Source organism: Eriocheir sinensis, unplaced genomic scaffold (genome assembly GCF_024679095.1).
Source record: "Eriocheir sinensis breed Jianghai 21 unplaced genomic scaffold, ASM2467909v1 Scaffold7, whole genome shotgun sequence".
Lineage (NCBI taxonomy): Eukaryota > Metazoa > Arthropoda > Malacostraca > Decapoda > Varunidae > Eriocheir > Eriocheir sinensis.
The window spans coordinates 938,445-961,186 of NW_026112053.1; the positions used below are offsets into that span (position 1 = coordinate 938,445).

The following is a 22,742-nucleotide window of genomic DNA, read 5'->3' on the forward strand; positions in this document are numbered from 1 at the left end:
CCATCCATTCCAAAATCATTTTTCCATTATCATCCAATTCTTGTGTTCCTTTAAATCCAACATGCCCATTAAAGTCTCCTAATAATACTAAATTATCTTCAGTATTTTCTTCAGTTATTTTCTCAATTTCTTTTCTTATACTTTTGTTCCTTTCCTTGTCGTTTGTTGCAAAATAGACCACCACAATATTTATATTAATTCCAAATGCTGACCCTTTCACATATAAATAGTCTTTCATTTTATTTTCCTGTTTACTTAATTTTACATTTTCACTTTGTTTATGTAGAAGCATAATACCCCCCCTTTTCTGTCTTGTATTTTTCTCATACTTTCCATAGTCACCAAACCATCACTTATCTTCACCTTTCTTACTTTCTCATGGGTTTCTGTCACACACACCACATCCTTTCAATATCTATAATTTTTGTTTGTGTTAAACCCTGAATGTTTATAACCTTTATATTCCACACACTTTGTTTCTCTCTTTCTATTTGTCTTTTATTCACATCGTCACTTTTACTTCAATATCTACCTTCGTTACCCCTTAGGGACACTATTTTTCCTCTTTTTATCATACACCTCTCTCCTCCTCCTTAGCTCTTGCCTCAGTCTGTAATACTCTTCTCTCTGTTGATGTGTCAAGTCCAGTGCAATAATTAATCTCCTAAACATTTCATCTTCCTCCTGTTTTAGAGTCTTAGCTCTTGAGATAATCTGCCATTTTGAAAGTTCATCCTCTAGTTTCACAAGTGTCGGCCTTACTTTCCCATCTTGTTTCGTTCCCAATCTAACCACCTTTTCTATCTTGCATCCTTCTATATTCAGAATCTCTCCAGACACCTGGTCACAACTCTCCTTATCTTCAAACTCTCTGTCTTTTCCTTGCTCCTTTGTTGACTCTGGCAAGCTGAAAACAATTAAATTCTTCCTCCTCCTCTCTCTATATTCCTTCTCCTCCCTCTGTTTCTCTGACTCTTCCAGAAGCTTTTCCATTCTCTTTACAGCTTCTTCCACTGCTCTATCCACTACTGTTTCCTATCTGTCCTTCCTTTTCTCTTCTGACTGCTTTATAAGAACATAAGAACATAAGAACGCAGGAGTCTACAAGCCCTTCATCCATTTATAAACCTCGATCATGTCTCCACGCACCCTTCGCCTTTCTAGAGAATGCAAGTTTAACTGTTTGAGTCTTTCCTCGTATGGCAAGTTTCTCAGCCCCTGAATCATCTTAAGTCATCCTCCTCTGCACCGATTCTAACATTTTGATATCCATTCTATAGTAGGGTAACCAGAACTGAACCGCATAGTCAAGATGAGGTCTAACTAATGCTAAATATAGTCTGAGGAAGACTTCGGGGCTTCTGTTGCTTACGCTCCTTGAAATAAATCCCAGTACCCTATTTGCTTGATTTCTAGCTTGAATGCATTGTGCCCTTGGACGGAGATCAGAGCTCACTAAGACCCCTAAATCCCTCTCGCACCCAGACCTACTTATGAGTGTGTCATTTAAGCAATAGTTATGTGAGGGGTTGTTCCTACCTACACTCAGAATACTGCACTTCCCTACATTGAACTCCATCTGCCATTTATCCGCCCAGTCATATAATCTGTTGAGTTCACCTTGGAGAATACTAGCGTCCTGATCCGACTCAATTACTCAACCGATCTTGGTATCATCTGCAAATTTACTAACATCACTACTAATTCCTGTGTCTAAGTCATTGATATAAATAATAAACAAAAGTGGACCTAATACCGAACCTTGTGGGACCCCACTCGTAACACATCCCCAGTCAGATCTTTTACCATTGATTTGCACTCTTTGCTTCCTATTGCTAAGCCACGCCTTGACCCAGTTCAAAACTTTACCCTCTACTCCGTGAGCCTGTAATTTAAGCAACAGTCGTTTATGTTCTCCGTCAACTCCTCATATTTTTCCTTTAGTTCCTGCATTTGTTGTTTCATAATAGTATTCTCTTCCTTCAGCCTCTTCACCTCTGCACAGCCCCGCACCATGCCTGGCCTACAATCAGGGCAGAACCACAGCTGGTCCTCCTCCTCCTGCAGTACCCTGTACAGGCTCTGGCTACACCTCCCACATCCTGCATGGAACCACTGTTTGCATGCATCACAGAGTATAGCATTATCCTTCTTCTTTACTTCTACCTTACATTTTCCACAGGTGTTCCCTCCTTCCGAGGCCTCGGCTTCCTTCTTCCCCCTCCTCGGCTCTTCCCTGCCTTTGTTGTTGCCAGACAACCTTCACCCAAAACTGCTGAAAGAACTAGCAGAAGAGCTTTGCCACCCACTCACCATCTTGTACAATAAATCCATACAAACAGCCACTGTACCCAAATTGTGGAAAGAAGCCATAGTATCCCCAATCCACAAAAAGGGATCCAAGAGCCAAGCCAAAAATTACAGACCTATAAGCCTCACAAGTATTTTATGCAAAGTTTTAGAAGAAATAGTAAGAGACACATTGATAACCAATTATGAAGAAAAACAAACCCTATGTGACAATCAACATGGCTTTCGAAAAGCAAGATCCTGCCTTACAAATTTATTAACTGCAATCACAGACTGGTCAGACTTGCACGGCAACAACCACCCATTTGATATAATCTATTTTGACTTTGAAAAAGCTTTTGACATTGCCACACAAGAGACTCATCCACAAGCTCCATCAAACTGGTGTTAAGGGACACATAATCGGCTTGATTGAAGACTTCCTCGCAAACAGAGTCCAGAAGGTGAGGGTGAATGGAGCCTTGTCCGCTCCAGCCAGGGTAACCAGCGGAGTACCCCAGGGCTCTGTACTGGGACCCTTGCTCTTCTTGATCTACATAAATGACCTCCCTATCAACATTACTTCACAATGCAAACTCTTTGCAGATGACACAAAATTATATGGCAAAAGCAGCACAATTGCAGAAAAGAACACCATACAAGAAGACATCAACAAACTGATGGAATGGTCCAAAACATGGCTGCTTAGATTCAACATCCCCAAATGTAAAGTGATGCACATTGGCCACCATAGTGACAGACACCCTTACAAGATGGAAGACAGCTACATAAATCAAATAACAGAAGAAAAGGATCTGGGTGTTCTGTTCTCAGAAGATCTAAAATTTACGCATCACATTGAAAATATAACATCGAAAGCAAATAGCATGTTAGGCCTCCTCAAATGTACTTTCAAGCACTGGACAGAGGAAGGCTTTGCCAGTGTATACAGAACATACATACGCCCCCATCTGGAATACGCTGTGCAAGTGTGGAGTCCACAAGGTAGAGTAAACATCAATAGAATAGAAAAAGTACAAAGAAGAGCCACCAAAATCATCCCATCACTTAAGAACCTCCCTTATGAAGAGCGGCTGAGAAGACTTAACATTCCCAAACTGGAGGACAGGAGAGAGAGGGGACATGATCGAAGTCTTCAAAATAATGAGTGGCATGGAAAACATTGACAAACACACACTTTTCCAAACCACAAACACAACACAAAGTGGCCACTCCAAACAAATATACAAACAGAGATGCAACAAAACGCAAACACAACACACTTTCACGCACAGAGTTATAAATACATGGAACTCACTACCAGAACATGTAGTAAATGCTACATCCACATCATTCAAAAACAAATATGACAAACACAAAACACAGATGAATATGGAGGCGGGCAACAGGATCTATGTAGATCATATGTAAATCCCGTGGATTTTATTGGTAAGTCTTATTGGTAAGTCTGTCCCTGGCCGGTTGCTCCGGCGGGTCACAGGAATCACATCTCTGGTTCTCCTTAATCCATGTAAATACTCCACAGTCCTTACACGTCTCCTTCTTTCCGTGGCGTCTTTCTCGGTCACTCATGTTTTATTCTTCGCCAACTTATCCGTTCTTTATGTCCTTCATACTCTGTCCTGGAGCAACAGCGGCACGTCCTCTCGGTCCGGCAGATCACCTGACTTCAGCCGCCGCAGCGTGTTTACATCCTGTCTTGGTCTTGGTCTTGTTACCGGTTACCCCCCTCTTACAGGGCCGCCTTTAAGCCAAAGGCCCTGTCCCCTATTAATTAAGGGGTAAATCTTTAAGACAAGACAAGAGACTGTTTAGAGTCCCTTGATAGAGAGAGTCCCGACATAGGCCTTCTTTTCCTCTCCGTTCTTTCCCTTCCTTTTGCTTCCCTTCTTTTCTTCTCCTTCCCTTCCCTTTCTTTCTCCTCCTTTCCGTTCCCTTTCTCTTCCTTTTCTTTCCCTTCCTTTCCTTCCCTTTCTTTCTCCTCCTTTCCCTTCCCTTTCTCTTCCTTTTCTTTCCCTTCCTTTCCTTCCCTTCCTTCCCTGCCCTTTCTTTCTCCTCCTTTCCCTTCCTTTCCTCTTTCTTTTCTTTCCTCTCCTTCCCTATACCCTTTCTTTCTCCTCCTTTCCCTTCCCTTTCTCTTTCTTTTCTTTCCCTTCCTTTCCTCCCCTTTCTTTCTCCTCATTTCCCTTCCCTTCTTTTCCACCCCTTCCCTCCCCTTTCTTTCTCCTTATTTCCCTTCCCTTCTTTTCCACTCCTTCCTTTCTTTCTCCAACTTTTCCTTCCTCTCCTCTTCCTTTTCTTTCTCTTTTTTCCTCTCCATCCCTTCCCTTTCTTTCTCCTCCTTTCTCTTCATTTTCTTTCCCTTCCTTTCCTCTCCTTCCTTTCCCTTCCCTTCCTCTTCCTTTTCTTTCCCTTCTCTTCCTCTCCTCTTCCTTTTCTTTCCCTTCTTTTCCTCTCCTTCCCTTCCCTTCCTCTCCTCTTCCTTTTCTTTCCCTTCCTTTCCTCTCCTTCCCTACCCTTTCTCTTCCCTTCCTTTCCTCTCCTTCCCTGCCCTTTCCGTTCCTTTCCTCTCCTTCCCTGCCCTTTCCCTTCCTCTCCTCTTCCTTTTCTTTCCCTTCCCTTCCTCCGCCTTCCCTTTCATCTCCTTACCCTTACAGACCTTACTACTCCCCTCCTTGACTTGAGCTGCCGGTCCCAGTATGCCTCTTGGGTAACAGGTTGGATGAGCGTCCGTCACAGGGACAAACTCGCCTCTCAGCGACAGGAAACGACACCCAGGGGTCCTGTTTTGCACACAACATTCGCTGCGTCAGACATACCCAATCACACAACTCATTCGTTTTCGCAGCAGGAAATGCACCCATATGTAATGCGGACTTGCCTGATGGGCGAGCCTCCCATAACCCACTTAGCCAGGGGGGTACCTCTTTGGCCGACTGGTAAAGGAGTGGCTCTCCCGTTACGCTGGTCGCGGGTTCGATCCCCGGCGCCGGCAAACCTTTCCTTGTCTGGATTAATTTCTCGTGTGTTTCGTTACACGCAGAGGCCGTGTGTGAGTGTAGTAAAGATAATTTTTTTTTGGCATTTCACTGGTGGCAAGGCGGTGGCATCCTCTCCTGTGGTTCTGTTGTGTCACCCCGAGAGGGTAACAGGTAGAGTGATGGCCCATGCTCTCCGAAGTTCATAGAAAAACGGGAACTCAACACACAGAAATTAATCTAAATGGGAATGGGGAGACATGTAATGCTGACTTGCCTGATGGGCGAGCCTCCAATAACCCACTTAGCCAGCGGGGTACCTCTTTGGCCGACTGGTAAAGGAGTGGCTCTCCCGTTACGCTGGTCGCGGGTTCGATCCCCGGCGCCGGCAAACCTTTCCTTGTCTGGATTAATTTCTCGTGTGTTTCGTTACACGCGATGATCGTGTGGGAGTGTAGTAAAGAGAAAATTCTGGCATTTCACATAGGTATGTAACCGAGAGCCTGCTTGACGCCTCATGACTGCCAGGTCCTGCACACGGGGATCTGTCACACGTGCCTACTAGCATCCACGCCGGCACAACTTAAAACCTGAGCTCGTGAGGTGTTCCCCCTCTGCTAAATATCCACATAGCCCCCAAAACACTGAAGAACTGTGCCACACATCAGGGGCTATAGAGGCTGTGGCCCCGTGGCCTAACCAGCCCCCAAAACACTGAAGAACTGTGCCACACATCAGGGGCCATAGAGGCCGAGGCCCCATGGCCTAACCAGCCCCCAAAACACTGAAGAACTGTGCTACTCTTCCCCATATTCCCCGAGCTGAGTCTTGAGGTGGCCGAGGCGTGCCGCAGGGAGGCAGGACAGGGCCAGGAGTGCCATTAACAGTGATGTGGCGGACAGGGCCAGGAGTGCCATTAACAGTGACGTGGTGGACAGGGCCAGGAGTGACATTAACAGTGATGTGGCGGACAGGGCCAGGAGTGCCATTAACAGTGACGTGGTGGACAGGGCCAGGAGTGCCATTAACAGTGACGTGGTGGACAGGGCCAGGAGTGCCATTAACAGTGACGTGGTGGACAGGGCCAGGAGTGACATTAACAGTGACGTGGTGGACAGGGCCAGGAGTGACATTAACAGTGACGTGGTGGACAGGGCCAGGAGTGCCATTAACAGTGACGTGGTGGACAGGGCCAGGAGTGACATTAACAGTGACGTGGTGGACAGGGCCAGGAGTGCCATTAACAGTGACGTGGTGGACAGGGCCAGGAGTGCCATTAACAGTGACGTGGTGGACAGGGCCAGGAGTGACATTAACAGTGACGTGGTGGACAGGGCCAGGAGTGACATTAACAGTGACGTGCTGGACAGGGCCAGGAGTGACATTAACAGTGACGTGGTGGACAGGGCCAGGAGTGACATTAACAGTGATGTGGCGGACAGGGCCAGGAGTGCCATTAACAGTGACGTGGTGGACAGGGCCAAGAGTGACATTAACAGTGACGTGGTGGACAGGGCCAGGAGTGCCATTAACAGTGACGTGCTGGACAGGGCCAGGAGTGACATTAACAGTGACGTGCTGGACAGGGTCAGGAGTGTCATTAACAGTGACGTGGCGGACAGGGCCAGGAGTGCCATTAACAGTGACGTGGTGGACAGGGCCAGAAGTGCCATTAACAGTGACGTGGTGGACAGGGCCAGGAGTGCCATTAACAGTGACGTGGTGGACAGGGCCAGGAGTGCCATTAACAGTGACGTGGTGGACAGGGCCAGGAGTGACATTAACAGTGATGTGGCGGACAGGGCCAGGCGTGCCATTAACAGTGACGTGGTGGACAGGGCCAGGAGTGACATTAACAGTGACGTGCTGGACAGGGCCAGGAGTGACATTAACAGTGACGTGCTGGACAGGGCCAGGAGTGACATTAACAGTGACGTGCTGGACAGGGTCAGGAGTGTCATTAACAGTGACGTGGCGGACAGGGCCAGGAGTGCCATTAACAGTGACGTGGTGGACAGGGCCAGAAGTGCCATTAACAGTGACGTGGTGGACAGGGCCAGGAGTGCCATTAACAGTGACGTGGTGGACAGGGTCAGGAGTGTCATTAACAGTGACGTGGTGGACAGGGCCAGAAGTGCCATTAACAGTGACGTGGTGGACAGGGCCAGGAGTGTCATTAACAGTGACGTGGTGGACAGGGCCAGGAGTGCCATTAACAGTGACGTGGTGGACAGGGCCAGGAGTGCCATTAACAGTGACGTGGTGGACAGGGCCAGAGAGTGCCATTAATAGTGACGTGCTGGACAGGGCCAGAGAGTGACATTAACAGTGACGTGCTGGACAGGGCCAGAGAGTGCCATTAATAGTGACTCTGCTTGAGGTGGTCTTGAGGTGGCCGAGGCCAGCCGGAGGGAGGCAGGAGAGGGCCATAAGTGCCAGGCCACAGGTGTGAGGGGCTGAACACGAGGCTCAGAAGATGCATAAAGATCAGGGGGTGAATGGGGGTGGCACCCTTTTAAGAGGGGATGTTAGATCAACATAAGGTTCATGAAAATCAAGGGGTTGAAGGAGACGCCACCCTGCTGAGAGGGGATGTTAGGTTAACATAAGGTGCATGCAGCTCAGGGTGTTAAAAGGGACGGCACCCTGTTAAGAGGCAATATTAGGCTAACATAAGGTGGATGAAGATCAGGGTGTTGTAGGGGACACCACCCTATTGGGTCCTTCACTGAGCTGGCCCTGCCATCTGGTGGCCCTGCTAGAGCCTCTGCCAGAGCCAAGCGCTGCGGCGTGCTGAGGTCCAGCGAGGCTTAATTAATATTTTTCTGTACCAAACTAGCAAAACATCAGAGTTGTAATGGTCGCTAACATGTTTAAACCAAAAAAACCCTGAGTGTTGTACATTATTCATGTCATTGTAATGAAAACCGTTGGCAAAATAAGAGCATTCATCGATATATCCTACAACACTCTATCCCGTGGTTGATAGGAATGCATCAGTGCGGACTCTTGGGTAAATATTTCCGTCATGCAAGAAAAGAGAAGTCAAACAAGTCTGGCATGGTGTCATGCTCTCAAAATCTTATAGTAGTGGTTAAAGGTAGTGTTGAAAATTTTGCCACTCAATAAAAATTAACATTCCTCCGGCTGGCACACCGCTGCCTCAACACGATGCCTTCCTCTGTCCCTCCAATCAGAGCGCGGGAGGTTGTTTACACTGCTGCTAAACATATCGTACGCTGCTGCCAGCAAGTATTATACTTTTCATATTTTTAATTTAAATTATAATACATACGTACATTTGTAGCATCTTATAATATTACACTCACTATATGGAACTTTAAAGGAACAACATACGTAGAGCATGTGACGATTGTTTATGTGGGAAAAAAGTATATTTAAATTTCCTATTTTTTGCATTTCCCCGTTTCTTAAATACTACTAGTAATTTAAATGTCTCTATACCGTTGCTATGAGAAAAATATGTGAAGTCTAAATAATTGCAAAAAACTTGTAAGAAAAATTATTTGGACGTACGCCACATGCATATTTATTTTAGTAGTTCCACCAGGGCCACCAGATAGCAGGTAGAGCTGAGTGAAGGACCCAATCAAGAGGGGATGTTGGGCTAACATAAGGTGCATGAAGATCAGGGTGTTGAAGGGGGACACCACCCTGTTAAGAGGCAATGTTAGGTTAACATCAGGTGCATGAAGCTCAGGGTGTTGAAGGGGGACGCCACCCTGTTAAGAGACAATGTTAGGTTTGGGTTTAACATAAGAGGTTAGGAGGCAATGTTAGGTCTGGGTAGATTAACATAAGGGGTTAGGAGGCAATGTTAGGTCTGGGTAGATTAACATAAGGGGTTAGGAGGCAATGTTAGGTCTGGGTAGATTAACATATGGGGTTAGGAGGCAATGTTAGGTCTGGGTAGATTAACATAAGGGGTTAGGAGGCAATGTTAGGTCTGGGTAGATTAACATAAGGGGTTAGGAGGCAATGTTAGGTCTGGGTAGATTAACATAAGGGGTTAGGAGGCAATGTTAGGTCTGGGTAGATTAACATATGGGGTTAGGAGGCATTGTTAGGTCTGGGTAGATTAACATAAGGGGTTAGGAGGCAATGTTAGGTCTGGGTAGATTAACATAAGGGGTTAGGAGGCAATGTTAGGTCTGGGTAGATTAACATAAGGGGTTAGGAGGCAATGTTAGGTCTGGGTAGATTAACATATGGGGTTAGGAGGCAATGTTAGGTCTGGGTAGATTAACATAAGGGGTTAGGAGGCAATGTTAGGTCTGGGTAGATTAACATAAGGGGTTAGGAGGCAATGTTAGGTCTGGGTAGATTAACATAAGGGGTTAGGAGGCAATGTTAGGTCTGGGTAGATTAACATAAGGGGTTAGGAGGCAATGTTAGGTCTGGGTAGATTAACATAAGGGGTTAGGAGGCAATGTTAGGTCTGGGTAGATTAACATAAGGGGTTAGGAGGCAATGTTAGGTCTGGGTAGATTAACATAAGGGGTTTGGAGGCAATGTTAGGTCTGTGTAGATTAACATAAGGGGTTAGGAGGCAATGTTAGGTCTGGGTAGATTAACATAAGGGGTTAGGAGGCAATGTTAGGTCTGGGTAGATTAACATAAGGGGTTAGGAGGCAATGTTAGGTCTGGGTAGATTAACATAAGGGGTTAGGAGGCTATGTTAGGTCTGGGTAGATTAACATAAGGGGTTAGGAGGCAATGTTAGGTCTGGGTAGATTAACATAAGGGGTTAGGAGGCAATGTTAGGTCTGGGTAGATTAACATAAGGGGTTAGGAGGCAATGTTAGGTCTGGGTAGATTAACATATGGGGTTAGGAGGCAATGTTAGGTCTGGGTAGATTAACATAAGGGGTTTGGAGGCAATGTTAGGTCTGGGTAGGTTAACATAAGGGGTTAGGAGGCAATGTTAGGTCTGGGTAGATTAACATAAGGGGTTTGGAGGCAATGTTAGGTCTGGGTAGATTAACATAAGGGGTTAGGAGGCAATGTTAGGTCTGGGTAGATTAACATAAGGGGTTAGGAGGCAATGTTAGGTCTGGGTAGATTAACATAAGGGGTTTGGAGGCAATGTTAGGTCTGGGTAGGTTAACATAAGGGGTTAGGAGGCAATGTTAGGTCTGGGTAGATTAACATAAGGGGTTAGGAGGCAATGTTAGGTCTGGGTAGGTTAACATAAGGGGTTAGGAGGCATTGTCATATTTGTTTTGTTTTGATCAGGGGGTTGAAGGTGCACGCCACCCTATTAAGGCCTGTGGATGCCATCTCTCGCCACAAGAGGCTGCTGTTTTATTTGAGATTTTTAATGGTAAGTTTCATATCTCAGAAGGCTTCTGCCACCTTGAAATTATTTTGGAAAGCGGTTAGCAAAAGAAAGAACGCTTAATACCTCATTTTGTGTATCGTACACGTTTGAGCATAAACCTTAGCGGTTGAAATGAGGCGGGCCGGCGTGAGGGAGCCAGCTGCTCCCTCGCACCTTTTGAGCATACGGCCCCTGGTGGTCTGCACAAGGCCGTCATGGCAAGTGTTTATAGTGGCGCCATGTATTCTTAGCTTATGCTGTACCCTGGAACTCATTCTTGATTTCACTCAAAAACAGTTCCTCGATCTAGAGTTCGGGTAGATATGCGGTCTTCAGGATAGTATGTGGGTAGATTTAGGCCACTCGGCGGTGACTGAAAAATCCCAGGTGGTAACGGCGGATTAGAACCCATATCATCCAGAACGCGGCGAACGCCACACTAACCACTCAGCCACAGCCTCCCCTTACCCGTCTGTGTTGTTCGTTCAGGTGAACTTGTAGTCAAAGAGCAAAAAGTCCGCCAGGTGCTTGGCGTGGAAGGCCATGATATCGCTGTGGCTGAGTTGGCCCAAGTACTTGGAGTCGAGGCGGCTGGCGTGGAAGGTCCTGTTGTCCGACGCGGGGAACCCGTCCACCAGGTCCGTCAGCCCGAGCCACTGGAGGAGGTAGTCCGCGTCCTCCTTCAGATTTTCGTATTTGCCGATAAAGTCGTAGCGCACAGCGCACGGCTGGCACAGCTCGTGCATGGGCCGCCAGTGTTCGTTCCTCTGCTCCGGCGTCCCGCGCCCCGCCTCGGAGATGAAGCGAATGAACTCTGCGAAGGTGACGTTGTGGCCCCCCCTGTAGGTGACGCCCCTGGGGAGGAGTCGAGTAGTATGCATAATTTTATGATATATATGAACATTTTATATATATATATATATATATATATATATATATATATATATATATATATATATATATATATATATATATATATATTTGTGTGTGTGTGTGTGTGTGTGTGTGTGTGTGTGTTTCACCACAGCCTGATCACGACCTGGACTTGCAATCGCCGGCAAATAGCCTCCCCTACCGACAAGAGCTACCTCATTATAGTAAGTCTCTGGCAGTGATGGGAACAGTTCCGCTAACCGCTAGTTAGCGAAGCTAACGGTTTCGTTAGTTTTTTTTTTTTTTTTACAGCAAATTAAGGAGATGGCTCAAGGGCAACAATAGTACAGAGAAAAAAAGCCCGCCACTCATCGCTCCCATAATAGACAAAAGTAAAGAGTGGCCAAAAGAGAGGTCAATTTCGGGTGGAGAGGTGTCTTGATCATGGAGATAGAATTGGTAGAATCGACATCAGCTCTAAAAAGTGAATCCGCCGAAATGTCAAATTTCCGGCCACACCATGGCCGCACGGGTGTGGACACCTGCCAGGTGTTGTCAGGTCAGGCTCCCTCTTAATGGGCTCGGCCACGTTCGCCCCTCCTCGATTTCCACAAGGCCTACGGCTTACGATGCCTTGATTTCCGCCGCTGTATGGATTGATCGTAGTAGACTACTTTTTATGTATATATTTTTTTTATGGAATTGGTGCTGTAATGAGCTTGTAAAATTTCGAAGTTGTTATACGTTTAGAAAACTAGATCGGCGTCGCATGACCCTCCAACGCACCCCCAACAATTTATATTATGCAACTAGGTTTCTAAAATGGAAATTGCTGAAAAGTATAGATGGCGCCACTATAAACACTTGCCTGCGCCACAACGGACTGGGGCCGACCATCAGGCCCTACTATGAAGGCCTACCGGTGCCACAGGCCAAGACGTAGAAAACAAACAAACAAACAGCTGACTTTGTTTATAATGCCATGTTGTAGGGTTCATCATGTCTACAATGCATGGGTAATCCAAGAAAACAACTTGAAGAGAACAACAACAAGATGGACAATCTGTTGATCGGCGTCTGCGACGCCGATAAAAATCTTAGTAAAATAAAAGGTATTTATGAAATATATACCGCATCAATAAATGAACGGTAATCAAAAACACCACCATCATAAGGATGAGACGGGGTCGATCCGGAGGTAGCGATGCGGTAGTGGCCGTGAGCTCTCACCCGGCCCGGGCATCCCCCATCTTTTGGCCGTAAATTTGACAGTTCGGCGGCTTCACCTCAATGAATGGAATTTGTGGGCCGTGTCGACTCCACCAATTCTACCTCTATGGTCTTGATACACTCTTCTTTAAGGAGGTCAAGTCATAGGCAGGAGGAAATGCACACGAAGGAAGGCTGTTCCAGAGTTTACCAGTGCTTTTTTTTTTCTCTTACAGCTAAGGAGACAGTTCAAGGGCGTAAAGAAAAATATAAAAAAAGCCCGCTACTTACTGCTCCTGAATAGAGGTCAAAGGAGTGTTCAAAAAGAGAGGTCAATTTCGGGAGGAGAGGTGTCCCGATACCCTCCTCTTGAAAGAGTTCAAGTCGTAGGCAGGAGGAAATACAGATGAAGGAAGATTGTTCCAGAGTTTACCAGCGTGATGGATGAAAGAGTGAAGATGCTGGTTGACTGTTGTATAAGGGGTTTGGACAGTATAGGGACGAGCATGAGTAGAAAGTCGTGTGCAGCGGGGCCGCGGGAGGAGGGGAGGCATGCAGTGAGCATGTTCAGAAGAGCAGTCAGCATGAAAATATCGATAAAAGATAGAAGGAGAGGCAACATGGCGGCGGAATTTGAGAGGTAGAAGACTATCAGTATGAGGAGGAGAGCTGATGAGAAGAAGAGCCTTTGACTTCACTCTGTCAAGGAGAGCTGTGTGAGTGGACCCACCACACACATGAGATGCATACTCCATACGAGGGCGGACAAGGCCCTCGTAAATGGATAGCAACTGTGCGGAGGAGAATATACATAGGAAGAACAGACACCAGAAGACCTGTCGGTCTATGGCGAGGCGGAGACGGTACAGAACGCCCAGCCTCGAGGAAGCTGATTTAGTAGGAGATGAGATATGAAGTTTCCAGTTGAGATTTTGAGTTAAGGATAGACCGAGGATGTTTAGTGTTAAAGAAGGTGATAGCTGAATGTTGTCAAAAAATAGGGGATAGTTGTTTGGAAGACTGTGTCGAGTGGATAGGTGGAGAAACTGTGTTTTTGAGGCGTTGAAGGACACCAGGTTCCTCTTGCCCCAATCGGAAATAATAGTAAGGTCTGAGGCTAAGCGTTCTGTTGCCTCCAGCCTTGAATCGTTAAGTTCCTGTAGGGTGGGTCTTCTATTAAAAGAAGTTGAGTAATTCAGAATGGAGTCATCGGCGTAAGAATGCATAGGACAGATTGTTTTGGAAAGAAGATCATCAATGAACAACAGAAAGAGAGTGGGAGATAGGACAGAACCCTGTGGGACACCACTGTTAATAGGTTTAGGGGAAGAACAGTGACCGTCTACCACAGCAAAAATAGAACAGTCAGAAAGGAAACTGGAGATAAAGGAACAGAGAGAAGGATAGAAACCGTAAGAGGGTAGTTTGGAAAGCAAAGATTTGTGCCAGACTCTATCAAAAGCTTTTGATATGTCCAGCGAAATAGCAAAGGTTTCGCCGAAACGGCTAAGAGAGGATGACCAAGAGTCAGTTAGGAAGGCAAGGAGATCACCAGTAAAACGCCCCTTGCGGAACCCATACTGGCGATCAGATAGAAGGTCAGAAGTGGAAAAGTGCTTTTGAATCTTCCGGTTAAGGATTGATTCAAAAGGTTTAGATATACAAGAAAGTAAAGCTATAGGACGGTAGTTTGAGGGATTGGAACGGTCACCCTTCTTAGGCATAGGCTGTATAAAGGCATACTTCCAGCAGGAAGGAAAGGTAGATGTTGTCAGGCAGAGGCGAAAGAGTTTGACCAGGCAGGGTGACAGCACGGAGCCACAGATTTTAAGGACAATAGGAGGCACTCCATCAGGTCCATAAGCCTTCTGAGGATTGAGGCCAGAGTGTCCAAAAAGAGAGATCAATTTCGGGAGGAGAGGTGTCCTGATACTCTCCTCTTGAAAGAATTCAAGTCGTAGGCAGGAGGAAATACAGATGAAGGAAGATTGTTCCAGAGTTTACCAGCATGAGGGATGAAAGAGTGAAGATGCTGGTTAACTCTTGCATAAGGGGTTTGGACAGTATAGAGATGAGCTAGAGAAGAAAGTCGAGTGCAGTGGGGCCGCGGGAGGGGGGAGTCATGCAGATAGCAAGTTCAGAAGAGCAGTCAGCATAAAAATATCGATAGAAGATAGAAAGAGAGGCAACATGGCGGCGGAGTTTAAAGGTAGAAGACTGTCAGTATGAGGAGGGAAGTTGATGAGACTAAGAGCCTTAGACTCTACTTTGTCAAAGAGAGCTGTGTGAGTGGAGCCCCCCGACACATGTGATGCGTGCTCCATACGAAGGCGGACAAAGCTCCTGTATATGGACAGCATCTTTGCGGGGGAGAAGAACTGGTGGAGACGATACAGAACGCCCAACCTCGAGGAAGCTGATTTAGTGAGAGAGGAGATATGGAGTTTCCAGTTGATATTTTGAGTTAAGGATAGACCAGGGATGTTTAGTGTAGGAGAAGGTGAGAGCTGAGTGTTGTTGAAGAATAGGGGATAGGTGTTTGGAAGATTGTGTCGAGTTGATAGGTGGAGAAATTGAGTTTTTGAGGCGTTGAAGGCCATTTTGAATGACAAATTTGGGGAAATGGTGTGTTTGTTGTGTGAATATAGAGTGGTGTGGAAAGAGAGAGGATCTGTCTTTAGAGAGCATGCTGAACTACTCTCTAGACAATAGGGAAACGGAAACTGAGGACATGGGAAGGGTCTTTTGAAGGGCCTCAGCACCCTCCTCGCTTCCCATATATACCTCACCGGGAGTGGCTTGCGCCCGTTTCGGTAGGTGTCTTCTTACTTACTCCCTGTTTAGCGTTTTCGCTAAATTTGGAAACAGCTAGCGGACCAATTAGCTTCCGCTAAATGAAGTTCCTCCTCCGCTAACTTATGTCCGCCCAAAAATCATTCAGGTTTGTTGTCCGCTGTGGCAGACACAGCACTAGCTGAGCCACGTGGTGCAATAATTCCAGGGCTTTCACTTTTGGGTAAATTGCGCCTTAAAGTAGGGTAAGCGGACAATTATTTGGGAAACTTTTGGGTGTTTTAGGGTAATGTATCTCCCATTTCCAACTCTTTGAACTCGGGATTTAATAACAAGAATTCGATATTTTCCACCTGACAAGAAGTATAATTAAAATAATATAAATAAGTGTCAGTTATGGAAAAAAGTAAAAAATGCGTAAATTTTGGGGAAATCTTTGGTAAAGTTTGCGGACTCAGGATAAAATGGCTGGGATGTGAAAATTATATAAATCGGCCGGTACTGTACGGGTTAAGGAGCCGGCAGCAGCTGTGGGTAGGGCGGAGGACACTCAAGCTGACGGCCAGAAGTCCCAGCACCCGTGGCCCCACCAGAAGAAGTACTTTGTCCTTAATCAAGAGATATGACGAACGCCACTGTCTTGCACTTTCGGAGCGTCATGTGTCACCCCACGAGGACCATCATTAACGGACAGACGGCGAGCCTTTATAACTTGAAGTCACTTGTCAAGAGGACACACCCAGCGCGTACTACCCAGTTTGATCATCATCTGAATTATGAAATGCTATTCCGTTCTGGAAAGCGCTATGTATAAGCTACAACATATTGAAATTTCAGATCGCTAGGTCTGTTTTTTAAGGGTTTTAGAGCCAAAATATTAAACCGAAGCTAAATCCAAACACGAAAAAGATATAGCGGATAGCGTTAGCTTCCACTAATTTCTTTATCAGTTTAGCGGTTTTGCGTAAACGAAGCGTTAGCGAAGCGAAGCTAACTTTTCGGTTAGCGGTGCCCACCACTGGTCTCTGGGTACTGCCGGAACCTCACACACAACACACTCCATGTCCCTTGCTCAAGGAAGGATAGTAATTATTCTGTGTGTGTGTGTGTGTGTGTGTGTGTGTGTGTGTGTGTGTGTGTGTGTGTATGTGTGTCTCTCTCACCTGTACTTCATCTGTATCCGCTTGCCCACTTGCTTGTGGAAGCTGTAGCCGGGGTTCTCGTACTCGCCCTCCAGCTTGTCTCTGTAGGCAGACAAGACCCGCTCGAAGGGATGGCGCACCACCATGAACTTCCTGTACGTTCTTAGCTTCTCCTCTGCATTCCTGTCGAAGGCCAGCACGGGGAGACTGAGGTGGACGGCGTACCTGGGGGAGGTGCGAAGTTCTGCTCTTAGTTCCGGAACAGCTTTCCTTCTACCGCACTTCCTTCTTTCTAAGGGGATTTACATATACATGATCTTGAACGCGACAGCATTCACGATACACGACTGCCATTCATGCAGCATTCGATTTCACATTCGTAGCACTTCGTCTAGTCATCGTTGGGGAAATCCGCACAGAACGAGTGCTGGCCGATGAGACGGCCGGTTACCTTGTCGAAGATTAGGCAGGAGTGCTGTAGGCATCGTACATCAATGGAAGTGATCGTCCAGCTATAGTGCAGCAATCGTGCAACTTTCGTCTTAGGTCGGGCAGCACACGTGCAGTGATCTGGCACAAAATTCAAATTTTGGCCGTGTCAACAGCTGCCCGACAGCTGCCCAATATCTGTACGATAGCTGCCGGGCGAATCGTTCACTTCATCGAATGCTGGACGATTGCTAAACGAGTGCTGCCCAATTTGGCATTAGCGCGCGAGTAGTTTGGCAATATTGCAACTCGTCGGCTACAAAAACCGCCACCACGCTCGCTTAACTTTAATTTCTCTCGAAGTCCTGCAACCCTGCTTAACGTCCTGGTTCTCTCTGTCGCCCTGCCTGCCACCCTACGCTCCTGACGCCCTTGTGTGGTACCCTGACCTGACGCCCCTGCTTGCTGCACTAGCACAACCACCTGACATCATGGCCCAGTCACCTGGCATCTCCACCGCCGAGATGGTGGAGGAGCACAATGAGCTCACGAGACTGACACCTGTGGCGGGCACGTGAGTGAGTAAAGCTAGAGTCACACTGACTTGACGACCTGCTAACGACCACCCGCGACCCCAAAATGCTGCGGTTCACATCCACCGCTCCCCGATTACATAGGTGGCAGAGTAGTCGTACGACCGAACGGCTACTGGCGGTCGTTTAGTGTCCGTCCAGTGTCCGTCCAGTGGGTGGCCGGACGGCGACCATGGTAAGATTCACGCCTTGACCTCACACCTGGAGTCAGGCAAAGACGCCCCCCCGTACGCCGACCGGTGACCAACAGGCAAGGACCAGTACGCGTCCTATCGCAGTGAGGACGGCCATCTCCCTTTACAACCTGCTCCTGACGTGCTCTGCACTGTTATACACTAGGAGAATGTTCCGTTCATATGTTATTATCAGTTGTTACAGTAATATTATCATCCAGTTATATTACACATTTCTCATTCTTATTTCTGTAAATTATTCGCGAAAAAATTATTACTTCTAAAGGTAATGAAAGTATTCTGTGCTTTACTGCAGCAAAACGATGGATGTTTGTGACACCCCCACATGTGCAGCAGACATGCAAAAAATGCTCTTCAAGCAATCTTGTTTTAACCTGTGTGTTAGTATGTATGTTACATTATATATTTCTAAAGCATTTCCATCAACTTGGGCAGAGCAGAAGATGAAATTAACAATCCTTTTTGAAATAGATAAAAGCCATTAGCTTCACAGGCTCTCATTGTTACTGCTGTGCACATAATGTCCTGCTGTACTTTATTTTCGTTAGCCAGAGGTGATCCATACACATCTGGCTGTGTGCTTGACCTGTGGAGCAGGTTGAGTCGGGACGGAGTTTGGACGGGCTGAGGGGCGTGGGACGTCACTTCTCAGGATGTATCTCATTTCCGGGCAAGGGTGGTTTGACCGACCACCGGTCGCCGCACAACTCGCCGTGTGATGGAAGGCCGGACATCGACCACGGCCAATAATGACAGATGAAAAGTGGACGGCAAACATAAGCGACCCCCTATTACCTGACGGCAACCAGACGGCGTCCTCTCGCCATCCGATCGCCGTTCACCAGTTAACCGTCATCTGTCGGCCACCGGCGGCAGTCCGCTTGCCGTCCAGACTCAGTCCAATAGGAAGCAAAGAGTGCAAATCAATGGTAAAAGATCTGACTGGGGATGTGTTACGAGTAGGGTCCCACAAGGTTCGGTATTAGGTCCACTTTTGTTTATTATTTATATCAATGACTTAGATACAGGGATTAGTAGTGATGTTAGTAAATTTGCAGATGATACCAAGATCGGTAGAGTAATTGAGTCGGATCAGGACGCTAGTATTCTCCAGGGTGAACTCAACAGATTGTATGACTGGGCGGATAAATGGCAGATGGAGTTCAATGTAGGGAAGTGCAGTATTCTGAGTGTAGGTAGGAACAACCCCTCACATAACTATTGCTTAAATGACTCTCATAAGCAGGTCTGGGTGCGAGAGGGATTTAGGGGTCTTAGTGAGCTCTGATCTCCGTCCAAGGGCACAATGCATTCAAGCTAGAAATCGAGCAAATAGGGTACTGGGATTTATTTCAAGGAGCGTAAGCAACAGAAGCCCCGAAGTCTTCCTCAAACTATATTTAGCATTAGTTAGACCTCATCTTGACTATGCGGTTCAGTTCTGGTCACCTTACTATAGAATGGATATCAAAATGTTAGAATCGGTGCAGAGGAGGATGACTAAGATGATTCAGGGGTTGAGAAACTTGCCATACGAGGAAAGACTCAAACAGTTAAACTTGCATTCTCTAGAAAGGCGAAGGGTGCGTGGAGACATGATCGAGGTTTATAAATGGATGAAGGGCTTTAATAAGGGAGAATAAGGTTTTGTTGGTAAGATAACCGGGTAGGACACGAAGTAATGGGTTTAAACTGGATAAATTCAGATTCAACAGGGACACAGGCAAAAATTGGTTTACAAACAGGGTGGTGTATGAATGGAATAGTCACGTGGTGAGTGCCAATACAATTGTCACATTCAAAAATAGACTAGATAAATTCATGGACAGCGATATTAGGTGAGGTTAGATACACGGGAGCTTAGGGTCAAAGGAGCTGCCTCTACAGAATGGACACCAACTTCCTAGAATCAGTTCAGAGGAGGATGACCAAGATGATTCAGGGGCTGAGGAACCTCCCATATCAAAATAGGCTGAAACATCTAAACTTACATTCACTAGAGAGACGAAGAGTGCGGGGAGATCTGATATAAGTTTTTAAATGGGTCAAGGATTACAACAAAGGCGATATAAGTAAAGTACTGAGAATTAGCCAGCAGGATAGAACTCGCAGTAATGGATTTAAATTAGAAAAGTATAGATTTAGGAGAGATATAGGCAAGCATTGGTTTAGTAATAGAGTGGTGGGGGAATGGAATAGATTCAGCAATCACATAGTTAGTGCAGGGACGATAGCTTGTTTTAAGAGTAGACTGGATAGCTACATGGACGAGGACGACAGGTGGCAGTGAGGTGTGGGTGCAGTAAGGTGACGGGGTACTGGATGCGTGCCTAGTACCGCCGGTATAACGAGGATCAAGCCTCTACCTGTAACCCCTGTAACTACACCTCACCCATCGTGAGTAGTGGGGGGGATTCTGGAGCTGCCCTGTGTAGGCCACCCGGCCTCTTGCAGTTTCCCTATGTTCTTATGTTCTTATGTTCATTCGGCCACCGGGCGGCAAACTTTTTACGACCGGCAGCGACCTGAGAGGTCGGCTGGAGGTTTTGGTGCAGCACCCAAAACCTCCAGCCGACCTATCAGGTCGCACGGCGGACGGAGACACATGACGATCGCACGCACGACGATGTGACTGGGCTTTAAGTGTGTGTGTGTGTGTGTGTGTGTGTGTGTGTGTGTGTGTGTGTGTGTGATGGCTGGGGTCAGGACAGCAGCGCACAGATATAAAGGGTGCACCCATTTCCCGTGCCTAGGGATTAGCGAATGAGGGAAAGGGCGCGGCACATATCCTGTAGGGAGTCGTTCTCCATTCGTCCAGCAATTGAGCAGCTTTTGATTAGCAATCGGGCAGTGTTCTTTATTGTCGTTTTGTTGCCGGGGCCTAGTCGGGCAGGGATCGTCTTCTGAAAAAACGTTAAACTCAAATCTCAAGAATGATCGTCGTCGATCGTTTGGATACCGGGCAGCTGTCGGGCAGGCATCGTTATGGTTTAGCAGCTTCCGTCCAACATTCGGGCAATACTCGTGCAAGCGTCGTGCCAAATTTTTCCACGCAGGGGGACGGGCCAAAGTGCACCAATTACTAACGATACCAGAACGAACCAGGACCGTCGTGGTTTCGTCCCAGGATCGCCTATGTGTGACTAGGGTTTAAGACTAACTCATTGAAGAGAGGAGTTTCAAGGCACTTCTCAAATTAAATTTGATAATGCATTTCAACATTTGCCTTTTTATACTGTTGAGCAGCGAGGTGTGGACATTTTGTCCACTGGCCTGTCTCTTTTACCACATGAAAGGAAGCTAGACGGACGGGCCCACAGAGATGCGGTGCTGCTTACCTGCTTTCGGCTGTTGCATTCAACTGCGGATTAATCCAGTTCGTCATCCTGAGCCACACTCTCTTCCAGCTGGTGCTCGCCACCTGTCAGGAGCATTATTCTTTATCAGTAACGCATACCATTTCAGTATTTAAAGGAGAGTTGTCAAAACACCAGTAATATTAAGAGACCGGCCACAAAGACATGCTCTAACTCAAAGTCACCTTCACGGGTTAATCACATGTTTTTAGGCATGGATATAATAAAAAAAAAAAGATTAGAGAACCATTAAATATAACCGTAAAAATATATACTAGAATAACGCACTGATAAAGGAGATAAGCGGAGTCTATACTCATAATGAAGAGCAGTATTATGGTTCATTTTGATAAGCATAAACTGTTGAGGACTCACTGCTTAGTTTCATGAAACTTTTGTGCATCGCTTAGAGAGTATGTTGCAGGACACACGGCGGAGAAATTGCCTTCTTCCAGCTGCAGCGATTACGCAGTGCCTGGATGAGGTCATTTTAGGATTACTCTTCTTATCGATTCTTTACGTGAATCTGTGTTCAAATATGATTTGCTCAGACTGTCTGATAGGTTATGCAGATAAAGAAGAGACTACACTGTTGGTTAGCATGTGGTGAACACAAGTATGACAGAGAACTTTTAGAGGAAGCTGAACAGGTTGCTGGTACGGATGAAAAGGGAAGGTGTAGAGAAGCAGCCTCGTGCAGCCCAACCCGTACGGTCGCTTCACATTACACATCATATATGCATTATTTTCTCGTAAGGAACGCCCTCTTGAATCCAATTACTCCTTGTCGAAACGATCCTCAAACTCTTATTGTTTCACGTATCAATAACTTTTCTTCCCTCCTCCTTTCTCTCTCGTCCATGCTGTGTCGTTACTGGTAACCATTGTCGTGGCACATCCTCCTCCTTCATCTCACCTTGAAATTAATGCATCACCTCCTCGCTCCGCCAAAACGCGTGCGGACCACCGCAGCGCTCCCTCCCTCCCTCCCTCGTCCCTTACCTTGGTGCCGTAGCAATTGATCATCTTGCTCCGTCATGACGCGTGCGGACCACCGCAGCGCTCTCTCCCTCCCTCCCTCCCTCGTCCCTTACCTTGGTGCCGTAGCAATTGATCATCTTGCTCCGTCATGACGCGTGCGGACCACCGCAGCGCTCTCTCCCTCCCTCCCTCCCTCGTCCCTTACCTTGGTGCCGTAGCAATTGATCATCTTGCTCCGTCATGACGCGTGCGGACCACCGCGGCGCTCCCTCCCTCCCTCCCTCGTCCCTTACCTTGGGAACAACGCAGTAGATCACTTTCCTCGAGTCGTCATAATGCATGCGTTCCATCGCCCGGTGCGCTCCGTCCGTCGGGAATCGCAGCCTCTGGCAAGTGTCCTGGATGTGACGCTCCAGGGCGTCGCTCCGTGCCTTGGCGCCCTCCGCCCAGACCGGAGACACGTCTGGCAGCAGGAAGTGACTGTTTAGCCTCGAGGCGTTCACTAGGGGGCAACCATTATACTCTCAAGGCTTTAATCAATAC

The 22,742-nt window shown here is 46.9% G+C and overlaps 1 protein-coding gene across 1 annotated transcript; it reads right to left on the minus strand.

Annotated features, from left to right (window-relative positions):
- Positions 1 to 10,484: 10,484 nt before the first annotated feature.
- LOC126993954 (carbohydrate sulfotransferase 11-like) lies at positions 10,485 to 22,540 on the minus strand. The gene is made up of 4 exons (XM_050853182.1): positions 22,493 to 22,540; positions 21,225 to 21,283; positions 16,668 to 16,895; positions 10,485 to 11,484 (listed from the first exon to the last, which is right to left on the minus strand). The coding sequence occupies exons 1-4, from the start codon at positions 22,538 to 22,540 to the stop codon at positions 11,115 to 11,117; spliced, it is 705 nt and encodes a 234-aa protein (XP_050709139.1). The 3' UTR covers positions 10,485 to 11,114.
- Positions 22,541 to 22,742: the final 202 nt, after the last annotated feature.

What these genes read in the sequence shown, in the direction of transcription:
- LOC126993954 (XM_050853182.1), bottom strand. Translation starts at nt 22,540, where the DNA reads ATGCATTATGACGACTCGAGGAAAGTGATCTACTGCGTTGTTCCCAAG. An exon ending in ACGAACTGGATTAATCCGCA is followed by an intron (nt 16,896 to 21,224) that starts GTTGAATGCAAC and finishes TCCGGAACTAAG; the next exon opens with AGCAGAACTTCGCACCTCCC. An exon ending in CGGATACAGATGAAGTACAG is followed by an intron (nt 11,485 to 16,667) that starts GTGAGAGAGACA and finishes ACTCCTCCCCAG; the next exon opens with GGGCGTCACCTACAGGGGGG.